This window comes from Phyllobates terribilis, unplaced genomic scaffold (genome assembly GCF_046119375.1).
Source record: "Phyllobates terribilis strain yellow unplaced genomic scaffold, ASM4611937v1 Scaffold_7__3_contigs__length_470593459, whole genome shotgun sequence".
In the NCBI taxonomy this organism is placed as follows: Eukaryota; Metazoa; Chordata; class Amphibia; order Anura; family Dendrobatidae; genus Phyllobates; species Phyllobates terribilis.
This window is the reverse complement of record NW_027362767.1, coordinates 90,051,638-90,063,453: the sequence shown is the minus strand read 5'-3', so window position 1 is coordinate 90,063,453 and position 11,816 is coordinate 90,051,638. Positions and strand designations below refer to the sequence as shown.

The following is an 11,816-nucleotide window of genomic DNA, read 5'->3' as shown; positions in this document are numbered from 1 at the left end:
GAGGTTATGCAGACAACCTTCTTACATACCCTTTAAAGGGAACCTGTCGGCGTGTTTTATATATGGAAGCAGTGGTGTGGCTATATTGTTGCTTGTCCCCCCAATAAAAATTACACCTTTTTTTTTTAGAGAGATTTCATGTGCCAGTCATAGGAAATCTAACATAGAAGTCATATGCAAATTAGGATGGTAGTGCAATGGGGGAGTGTCAATACCCCTGGACTGCTTCTTCAAATACACTGGCACACCCAAGTGCACTTCTAGACTATTTGCATTTGGTTTCTAAACTAAATCTTTAATCACTGAGACATTAGATCTCTACAAAAAAAGGTTTATTTTTATTGGGGGACAAGCAGCTATACAGCCACACCACTGCTTCTGTATATAAAGTGTGCTGACAGGTTCTCTTTAAAGGGGTGGTACAGACTCAGGCTACAAGTCTGCAGCACACAATGTGAGGGTTCACAAGTCTGCAGACACATAGAGTGACTGTACGTAGATTTGTAGCTTAAGACCGGACAAGCCCTTTAAGGAATTGTTGAGACTCCTCATCTAACGTTTCCTCCTGTGTAAAGATTCTCCTGTGACAACACAGCAGGATAATGGAGCGCTTTATGTATTCTCATTGATTACAACTTATTGGCAGGAAACTCTCTGATTAGATCATTACTCCCGGCATTGGTAATGTGGTGCACATGATTATGTTCAAGGGTTTCCAAAAACACAGCGGGAAGATCTCCTTGGGTAATTTTATTGTGAACTTGGAAGAAACGAGCTGACATCTTCACTGTCCAACATGAATTGTATGACTGGTCTATTTCAGGCATTGTCAGACATTGCATATGACCCTACCTCTAAGATCCTCATGCATATTACACTAATGTTGGCCGAACTTGGGAATCTCTGGGATCAGCTGACAGTCTAATGTCGCCCAAACTTGGGAATCTCTGGGATCAGCTGACAGTCTAATGTCGGACAAACTTGGGAATCTCTGGGATCAGCTGACAGTCTAATGTCGGACAAACTTGGGAATCGCTGGGATCAGCTGACAGTCTAATGTCGGACAAACTTGGGAATCACTGGGATCAGCTGATAGTCTAATGTCGACCGAACTCAGGAATCCCTGGGATCAGCTGACAGTCTAATATCGCCCAAACTTGGGAATCACTGGGATCAGCTGACAGTCTAATGTCAGACGAACTTGGGAATCGCTGGGATCAGCTGACAGTCTATTGTCGGATGAACTTGGAAATCTCTGGGATCAGCTGACAGTCTAATGTTGCCCGAACTTGGGAATCACTGGGATCAGCTGATAGTCAAATGTCAGATGAACTTGGGAATCACTGGAATCAGTTGATAGTCTAATGTCGGCCAAACTCGGGAATCACTGGGATCAGCTGACAGTATAATGTCGGCCAAATTTAGGAATCACTGGGATCAGCTGACAGTCTAATGTCAGCCGAACTTGGGAATCACTGGGATCAGGTGACAGTCTAATATCGGCCGAACTCGGGAATCCCTGGGATCAGCTGACAGTCTAATGTCGGCCGAACTCGGGAATCCCTGGGATCAGGGACAGTCTCATGTTGGCTGAACATGAGAATCAATGGGATCAGCTGAAAGTCTAATGTTGGCTGAACATTTGAATCACTGGGATCAGCTGATAGTCTAATGTCGGCCAAATTTAGGAATCACTGGGATCAGCTGACAGTCTAATGTCAGCCAAACTTGGAAATCACTAGGATCAACTCACAGTCTAATGTCGGCCGAACTTGGGAATCACTGGGATCAGCTGAAAGTCTAATCTGTATGGGGGCCTCCTGACTCACAAAAAAGGTCCATCATGTCTGTTTTGGACTGATCCTTTCGTTCTCCACAGACAATTGTCTCCAGAGGAGCCTGGCACCAGCTCCCTCGTAGAGAAGACAGGGGCTGAGCCAAGTGCTCCTGTGCGTGGAGGAGTCGGGAGAGGACACTATCAGCCCAACTATCAACTGGACCATCTTTTGGCCGATAGCTATAGTGGGCTTTAGGCTACTGTAGAAGGCACACCTGATTATCCTCTATATTGTGTATTTTTTTTTAGTGTTTGCATTTATTTAGTTTTCTGGATCACAGTATATCTTTTGAGCATTTTTACTACAGTCATGTAATGAGAGGATTGACGAGAGACTTGAGGTCAGTTGTAATCCCGACATCGTACTTTACCCTTTGATACCCGTTTTTTTCACACCCCAATCCTTACAATTTTTGTAGTGACGTTGTGAAACTCTGCAGAGCTTCTCTGAATGAAGTCAATAAACCAACCCCCAGTTCCTTGCTGGTCTCTTCAATAGCAGGATCATAGCTGCCAAAAAGAGGGGTGACAGCCGATATATCATCTCGAGTTGCCTGAACCAAGATACGCTGCACAGATTCCTTCACCATATTAAATTTTTGACTGTCGAATTTTGTAAGAGTCACTTCATCGAGGGGGTAGCTGACATCAGGAGGATAGCAGTCTTTTGGGACTGGAAACTCAACATACTTCAACATTGGCAAATTGACAAGAACTCTGAATATTCGCCTGAGACTTACAGAGGTCAGAGGATTGTGCAGGAATTTAAAATCTTTGAGTTTGAGGCAATTCACCAATCCCATTTCCATAACGTGGATATTCATGTCTCCAATATCACATTCTTCCAAAACCAACGTCTTTAGAGTAGATGAAGCTTTTTGGAGAAGTTTGAAGAAGGTTGATGGGAAAAGTTCTGTAATATTGTGGCCACTGAGGTCCAAGAGCTCCAGATGTTCAGCATGAAGGCTGTTTGCCAAGTACGCCATGTCTACTTGGTTCAGAGAACAATTGCCTACTTCAAGAACTTTCAGTGGGGTCTGCAGTGGGCTAAAAAGGAAATGATAGAAATACTATTATAAGGGGGCACAAGTAGAAAGAGTGACAATGCTAGAACTGAATAATTATATGGAAAACAGAAACGCGCGTCATAGGGCACCACTGTATGGATCAATGAGGTATGGGAGAAGCAGTTATCCTAGGCGTATAACATCCAGAAAAGCTTCTGGGTGACCTCTCCTAGCCACATATCCGTTGAAGAGTGTGGTAGAGAATGGTAGTAATTGGGTAAAAATGGGGGTTGCTGATTGGTGCCTATTCCACTGAAATGATCTGTGGATGTGTTACCACCAGGCACAATGCTGTTTCAAGGTCAAAGAATGGCAAGTCAGCTGCAGCTCATCCTAAAATTCCTGTCAGTCATAACAATACCCGATTTATAAAACTGTAGGAAAAAAAGGGGGTAACCAATGACGCTGCTGATTTATGAAGATAGACAGAATAGAAGTAACAGGTTTATTCATGATGAAAACAGACTATGCGTTTTGGCACTAGACCAATAGTAAAAAGGGAAAAAAAAAGCTAGCTCACCACAGTAGTCCCTCCGGAGGACGGAATGAACATCGCTGCCACCAACCATGATTATCAGAATGTGGTACAAAAAATCCAGCTCAGCACTATAAAATCATCACCTTTAATTGTACCTGATCAAAACATCTTTACATGCATTATTAGTCCACAGATAAACATCAACGCGTTTCTGGTGCTGTCAGCGGCCTTACTCGTGATGTCACTGGACCAATGACTGTCACTGGTCCTTCTTCCGGTCTAGTGTTGAAATGAGTAGCTTGCCTTTATCATGAATAAACCCATTACTTTTATTCTGTTTCATAATTAATTAGCAGTGCCATTGGTTATCTCATTTATTTTCCCTGTTTTTTAACTATTTATTGTCCAACCGGCGATTGTTATAACTGACCAGGTTTTGGGGTCGAGCTGCAGTTGACTTACCATTCTTTGACCTTCAAACAGTGTTGTGCCTTTTGGTAGCACATAAGATCATTTCGGTGGGATAGATGCAGACCAGCAATTTATTTTTTATGCCTAACTACTACCAGAACTGAGTAATTAGAATTATCTGAAGTGCTAAAAATTGTAGTGTACATTTATTTGCATATGTTGTTTCCTAACAATTTGTTGCCAAGTGACTGTTGATATGGATTGTTTCCCATATCATTGAGATTGTCTAATACAGCCCAGAAATAATAAACCCATCATTAATAGCAAATCACTGTGGTTGATAAAAAAGCAAGAACTATTATGTTCCTTTTAAACATAAAAATAATAATAATAATAATATATTATTACAATTTTTTTATATATTGTATATTATATGTATATTTTACTGCAGATGGCAGTGAGTACATTGGTGGAGGACGGAGCAGCCGACTGCTTCTTCCACCAATCAGCATGTGCGACTGAGACAACAGATGCGATGACATCACTACACCGCGTCTGCTGTGTGGAGTCAGTGCACCGGAGAGCGGAGCGCCGGGGAAACAGGAGCAAGGTGAGTATGTGTTGTTACTTTTTATATAAATAATATATATATATATATATATATATATATATATATATATATATATAGTACAGACCAAAAGTTTGGACACACCTTCTCATTTAAAGATTTTTCTGTATTTTCATGACTTTGGAAATTGTACATTCACACTGAAGGCATCAAAACTATGTATGAACACATGTTGAATTATATACTTAACTAAAAAGTGTGAAACAACTGAAAATATGTCTTATATTCTAGGTTCTTCAAAGTAGCCACCTTTTGCTTTGATGACTGCTTTGCACACTCTTGGCATTCTCTTGATGAGCTTCAAGAGGTAGTCACCGGAAATGGTTTTCAATTCACAGGTGTGCCCTGTCAGGTTTAATAAGTGGGATTTCTTGCCTTATAAATGGGGTTGGGACCATCAGTTGTGTTGTGCAGAAGTCAGGTGGATACACAGCTGATAGTCCTACTGAATAGACTGTTAGAATTTGTATTATGGCAAGAAAAAAGCAGTTAAGTAAAGAAAAACAAGTGGCCATCATTACTTTAAGAAATGAAGGTCAGTCAGTCCGAAAACAAGCCCAAACAAGTCTCTTCTGCTTGTTGCCTGTCCTTAGCAGTTGTGTCCTAGCAGCTATTTTACCATGAAAGCCTACTGCATAAAGTCTCCTCTTAACAGTTGTTGAAGAGATGTGTCTGCTGCTAGAACTCTGTGTGGCATTGATCTGGTCTCTAAGCTGAGCTGCTGTTAACCTGCGATTTCTGAGGCTGGTGACTCGAATAAACTTATCCTCAGAAGCAGAGGTGACTCTTGGTCTTCTTTTCCTGGGGCGGTCCTCATGTGAGCCAGTTTCTTTGTTGCGCTTGATGGTTTTTGCAACTGCACTTGGGGACACTTTCAAAGTTTGCCCAATTTTTCGGACTGACTGATCTTCATTTCTAAAAGTAATGGTGGCCACTCGTTTTTATTTACTTAGCTGCTTTTTTTCTTGCCATAATACACATTCTAACAGTCTATTCAGTAGGACTATCAGCTGTGTATCCACCAGACTTCTGCACAACACAACTGATGGTCCCAACCCCATTTATAAGGCAAGAAATCCCACTTATTAAACCTGACAGGGCACACCTGTGAAGTGAAAACCATTTCCGGTGACTACCTCTTGAAGCTCATCAAGAGAATGCCAAGCGTGTTCAAAGTAGTCATCAAAGCAAAAGGTGGCTACTTTGAAGAACCTAGAATATAAGACATATTTTCAGTTGTTTCACACTTTTTTGGTAAGTATATAATTCCACATGTGTTAATTCATAGTTTTGATGCCTTAAGTGTGAATGTACAATTTTCATAGTCATGAAAATACAGAAAAATCTTTAAATGAGAAGGTGTGTCCAAACTTTTGGTCATATATGCGATGTGTGCCTGAATATAGGGGGCTATATGTTTGCTCATACTATATATAGGGAGATTGTGTGGGGACTCATACTGTATGCAGGGGGCTGTGTTGGGGCTCATATTATATATAGAGGGATGTGTGTAGGCTCATAATGTATATAAGGGGCTGTATGTGGACTCGTACTATATATAGGGGGCTGTGTGTGGACCCATACTGTATATGGGGACTCATACTTTATATAGGTGGACTGTGTGAGGGCTCATACTGTATATAGGGGGCAGTGTTAGGGCTCATACTGTATACTGGGGGCAGTGTGGGGGCTTATATTGTATATAGAGATAGAGGGATGTGAGTGGGCTCATACTGTATATAGGGGGCTGTATGTGGACTCATACTATATATAGGGAGGCTATATGGGGGTTCATACTATTTATAGGGGGGATGTGTGTGGTCTCATACTGTATATGGGAGGCTCATACTGTATATAGGAGGATTGTGTGGGGGCTCATACTGTATACAGGGGTTAGTGTTGGGGCTCATACTGTATATAGGGGGGCTATGTGTGGGCTCATAGGGTATATAGGAGGGATGACAGCATACTTAATTCTGCTCTATATTAAGTTTTACAGTTAATATAAGATAATAATTATAATCAATATTAATATTGAGCAGAATTAATTTCAGCCTATGGGTTCTGCCCTCCACAACAGTCATGGTCTATCATGTGGCCCCTCGGGAAAAGTAATTTCCCACCCCTGATCTAGACTGTAATGTGTGAATTAGGGCAAAATGAGAGGTCTGTGTATCACTGTCTGAGTACGGACCACGAAGCATAGACTGGCAGAGGGTATTCTGACATTGACAGCGTCATAAGCATATATGAGGCTATTGAGTCTAGGTCAGGAGACCCAGGGCCGGTCCACACACGAACATCTGAAATCAGCATAATTTGCGTAGAAATTTGCGTTTTCTTTATTTTGAGATATATGAAATGTATAAAATGTACCTGAGCAGCTTTCTCAGCCGTCCTGTAAGCGTAGAGAAGGAAACACTTAGCTCTGTGAGATGGACCATGTTGCTTAGTTTCTCGCCAATGGTACTTAATAAGGCATCATCTTCTGGTGTATAATGTTCAACATTGAAAGTCCTTGTTGGCAGGGTGAGAGACCGAAGTTGTGGGAAAGTGAGATTATTTAGAAGGACCTCAAGATGGTAATCTTGTAAGCGGACGTTGTGAACTATTTCCAACTTGTGGATAGAATTGGGCTCTACAAGTTTTATGATATAAAAAAGCTTTCTCAAGGCTAAATTATCTACCCTAAAGTCTACACATCTTATCTTCAGGGGGCAGTGACATCGCATCAGTAAGGCTTGGACCACAAGTTCATAGTTCTTCTCTGTGACAAAGAGGTTACAGAAGATATCAATGTCAATTTCAAATATGGAGGAATGGAAATTAAATCTCTGAATCTCCACCAGAAGTTCAAAACATAGCTGTGAAATCATCTCCGTCCTTGCCCACCTTCCTAGTGACTTCTTACATTGGCACGGCTGAAATTCAACGTCTTGAATTGATGTCAGGTCCACAGCTTTAAGTCTTTTTGCATAGGTGGTTGAAGAGTTCAGTACATAGTTCTTCAAGCCCTTCAGACAAGCTGTCAGGCTTCGATGGCATGCCCAGTGGCTGATATCTTCTGGGTAGTCCAGTGTCTTGCCCAATAGTTTGCCAAAGTTGAATTCTTGCTGAGGCCAGTTCTCCAACAACAGAACAATTAATTCTTCTTTTTCATGCATGTAGCAAGCCTTGAGTAAGAGGGGGTACAGATTATGTGCCAGGCTCCTGATATGTTCCTTAGCATATTCCTGGTTGGATATTAAGCACTCGGCCCCGATAAATCTCAGCGTCTTCATGTCGTATTTGATCATTTTCGCTCCTGTCTTGGTCACTGTCCCGTCGCTCTCTGGAGCTCACAGTGTCATGACACGTTATTTTTAGTTGCAGCTGACACTGGAATTTGTTGGGAGATGAAACCCTCCAGCCACTTGTCCGTCTCACTTTTATAAACTAGTTCGTCAGGCAGTATTTTGGTTGTGCTGTGGACAATCGAAGAGCTCAATCCAAGTCTATGGATCTGCTGACTAGTTGCAGCCCGATGCTGTCCATTTTTTTGTGTTTGCTTGACTGAAAGAAAAAAAAACACTTCTGGTGTGTCAATGTGTTTTCTCTTTACGGCTTTTACTGTACAGGTTAATTTTATATTTTGATAGATCTGACTTTTACAAACGCAGCAATAACAAATATGTTTATTTCTTTATTTTAATGGTGGTGATTAGATTTCATTATATTATTTTATTTTACTTTTCATTTTTTTAGTCCTCTTGGGGAACTTGAACCTGCGATCGTCTTATCGCTTGATCTATGTACTGTAACACCACAGTATTGCAGTATATAGAAGAAAAAATCACGGTCTCCTATGAAGCCCAGCCACAGGCTAGCCTTCAAAACACCATCATGGCAGTCACAGGGGCCTTCAGCAGGACCTTGGCGATCAAGGCTACCAGTGGCCACCCCCGCACTTGGGTTGTTGGTGGGCAGAGGTGGGATGGGCGCATAGACCTTAAATGCTGCTGTCAGAGATTGCCATTAGCATTTACAGGGTTAACAACAGTAAGAAGAGCTGCAGTCAGAGGCAGATGCTGGCTGTGTAATACAACCATCATCTCTCAAGTACAATGTGGACTCAGCTCCTGAGCTGCATCATAGACAATACCCAAAATTGCATGTATCAGTACGTCCAATTTCTGGAAGAAGTGGTTGCCCCCTTTCTGAAAACTTGCCTGCCGGATCAATTCATTGTCTTAAAAAAAAAAAAAGCAGTTTACTAAAATGCTCTCCTAGACGTCATGGACGGGAAATCTCCAATGGATCCCGCAAGAGAGGGTTCTGTAAGTATAGGCCAATGTCTCTTAAGGATGGTACGCATGTCATTCCACTTGGTATTATATGTGGTAATAAAACGTGTCTGATTTTCAACTGATTTAATTTTTCTATGACCATATAACAGTTAGGAACGAGGTGTTGCCTTGGCTCTATTATATCCCCTTTTGATTGAACGTTTACTGTAGCCACGTTGGAGAAACCTTGACCTCAGAGACCTGGCCTGGTCCTCAAAGTCCTCAGGGGAGGAGCTGATCCGCCTAACCCTCAGGAACTGTCCAACCGGGACAGCTCTAATGGTTGCGGGATTATGTGCAGGGGAGGCATGAATCAGTGAATTCACGGCTGTTGCCTTCCTAAATACGTCAGTCCTGATGGAGAAGTCACAATCAACCTCCAGGCTGACGTCAAGGTAGTCAATCTTTGCCGCGTCCGCTTTTTTCCGGCTCACGTCTCTTTTTATATGTATTGTCTTGCTCAAATTAATTGTCAATAAAGTTTATACATTTTTTATCATTTTTGAAAAAACTCCTTTCCTTCTGATGTTATATATGTCTTTGGAGTTTTGTGCTCACAGCTGCACACAGTCAGTGGCACCGATTGTGTGTTTCTGGGCAATATGCCTTTGGGATTTTTTTTCACTTTACTTATCTTCCCTGGGTTCAGCAGTGTCTCTGCCACTGCCTCGGTCTCTACTGTTTGGCTGCAGCCGTGATAGCGTTTACGTCTAACCACTGCCGGAGGTAATAACAGCTGATCAGTAGGGCCTCTGCCGAAATTTGATGCTGCGCTCCGATTGGAAAACAAAAACCCTGGTTACAAATCCATTTTGTAAATCACTAGGTTAGGGTACGAGCCCATGTCGTCTTTGTTCTGCCAGCTGAATCTGCATCACTGTCGTTATCTGCTCCACTGCCTTTGCTCCTCACTTTCAAATGTATGAAGCCGCCCGAAGACTGAACGTTACTTCTTTTAACCGCTTCACAGTTTGCGATCCCTGAAGCAGTTAAAAGAAGTGACATGAGACTAAACGTATGCACAGCAATGTGGTTTTTACATTGCTGTGCATTATGTTCATTTCTTTCAACCATATTGCTGTGCTTTTTCAGGCGGTATCCACCTAATAACATGAAGTGTGCACATATTCTTAGGGTACATGAACACTGAGTTATTTTGCTGAGTTTTAACCGATTTTTTGGGGGAGGATTTGAAGATTTCCACAGTTTCTGCTCCAAAAACTCCCAAAAAAACAACTTACACTGAAGAGATCATTAAGAAAACATATTCTAAAGATAAAAAGAGGGAGAAACTTATACCTTCAAAGAAATGGTCTTAAAACAAATCCTTATATTGTGGCATTAGCAGAATACGGAGAGCACTCCAGATGTCATCATAGTCCATTGAATAAACCTAGTTTTCTTTAGCAGATCAAAGGAAATATGGAAAATATGTGATGAGGTGTAGGAGTAAAGTTGCAGTAAAGGGAACCTGTCATGATTCATACTCCCAGACTAGTCAGTGAGTGGTCCCCAGCCTCTTCTCCCCACCCCGCTAGACAGCATTTTACTGTACCAGTAAAGTGAATGAGATGTCTGTAATCTCATGCAGACACTGCTTATTTTTTCCTTGCTGATTTGAAGCTGTTTCATATCTGCAATATATCAACTCTTTCAGTGTTTTTCACCCATTCCAAATACATGAGGGAAAAACCCACACAAAAAAATGTACATATTTTATGCTGGATTTTTTTCCTGCCAGCACATCAGTAGTTGCAGCAGATTTTTATGAAATGTGTGGACATACCCTAAACCCTACACGACTGCAAGAACATTGCCAGAACCACAGGCAGGATGAATTGGATTACAGCTTCCCTTTACATTGCAGAACATGTAATGCTTCTTCAGATTCTTCTTCTGAGGTGTGTGGGTCTATTAAGGGTTAACACATGTAGGAGATGGCGTAGGATAGAGGAGGAACTTTGGTTTCTGCACTGAAGTTTTGAAACCACAATGACAGTAATTATGTGTTTCTTCTGTAATCAGATATTCACTGCACTGTTATGTGTAGGACATCCTATTTTTTTTCTTAGTTGCGTAACTTTGCCATATTGTTATCTGTAATACATACACTGCTCAAAAAAATAAAGGGAACACTGAAATAACACATCCTAGATCTGAATGAATGAAATATTCTCATTGAATACTTTGTTCTGTACAAAGTTGAATGTGCTGACAACAAAATCACCCAAAAATCATCAATGGAAATCAAATTTATTAACCAATGGAAGCCTGGATTTGGAGTCACCCCCAAAATTAAAGTGGAAAAACACACTACAGGCTGATCCAACTTTGATGTAATGTCCTTAAAACAGGTCAAAATGAGGCTCAGTATTGTGTGTGGCCTCCACGTGCTTGTATGACCTCCCTACAACGCCTGGACATGCTCCTGATGAGGCTGTAGTATTGTGTGTGGCCTCCACGTGCCTGTATGGCCTCCCTACAACGCCTGGGCATGCTCCTGATGAGGTTGCGGATGGTCTCCTGTGGGATCTCCTCCCAGACCTGGACTAAAGCATCCGCCAACTCCTGGACAGTCTGTGGTGCAACGTGACGTTGGTGGATGGAGCGAGACATGATGTCGCAGATGTGCTCAATCGGATTCAGGTCTGGGGAACGGGCGGGCCAGTCCATAGCTTCAATGCCTTCATCTTGCAGGAACTGCTGACACACTCCAGCCACATGAGGTCTGGCATTGTCCTGCATTAGGAGGAACCCAGGGCCAACCGCACCAGCATATGGTGTCACAAGGGGTCTGAGGGTCTCACCTCGGTACCTAATGGCAATCAGGCTACCTCTGGCGAGCACATGGAGGGCTGTGCGGCCCTCCAAAGAAATGCCACCCCACACCATTACTGACCCACTGCCAAACAGGTCATGCTGAAGGATGTTGCAGGCAGCAGATCGCTCTCCACGGCGTCTCCAGACTCTTTGACATGTGCTCAGTGTGAACCTGCTTTCATCTGTGAAGAGCACAGGGTGCCAGTGGCGACTTTGCCAATCCTGGGGTTCTGTGGTAAATGCAAAGCAT

At 42.3% G+C, this 11,816-nt stretch overlaps 1 protein-coding gene across 1 annotated transcript; it reads right to left on the bottom strand.

Annotated features, from left to right (window-relative positions):
* Positions 1-425: 425 nt before the first annotated feature.
* LRRC14B (leucine rich repeat containing 14B) lies at positions 426-7,765 on the bottom strand. Its single transcript, XM_073637546.1, has 2 exons — positions 6,798-7,765; positions 426-2,884 (listed from the first exon to the last, which is right to left on the bottom strand). The coding sequence occupies exons 1-2, from the start codon at positions 7,715-7,717 to the stop codon at positions 2,242-2,244; spliced, it is 1,563 nt and encodes a 520-aa protein (XP_073493647.1). The 5' UTR covers positions 7,718-7,765; the 3' UTR covers positions 426-2,241.
* Positions 7,766-11,816: the final 4,051 nt, after the last annotated feature.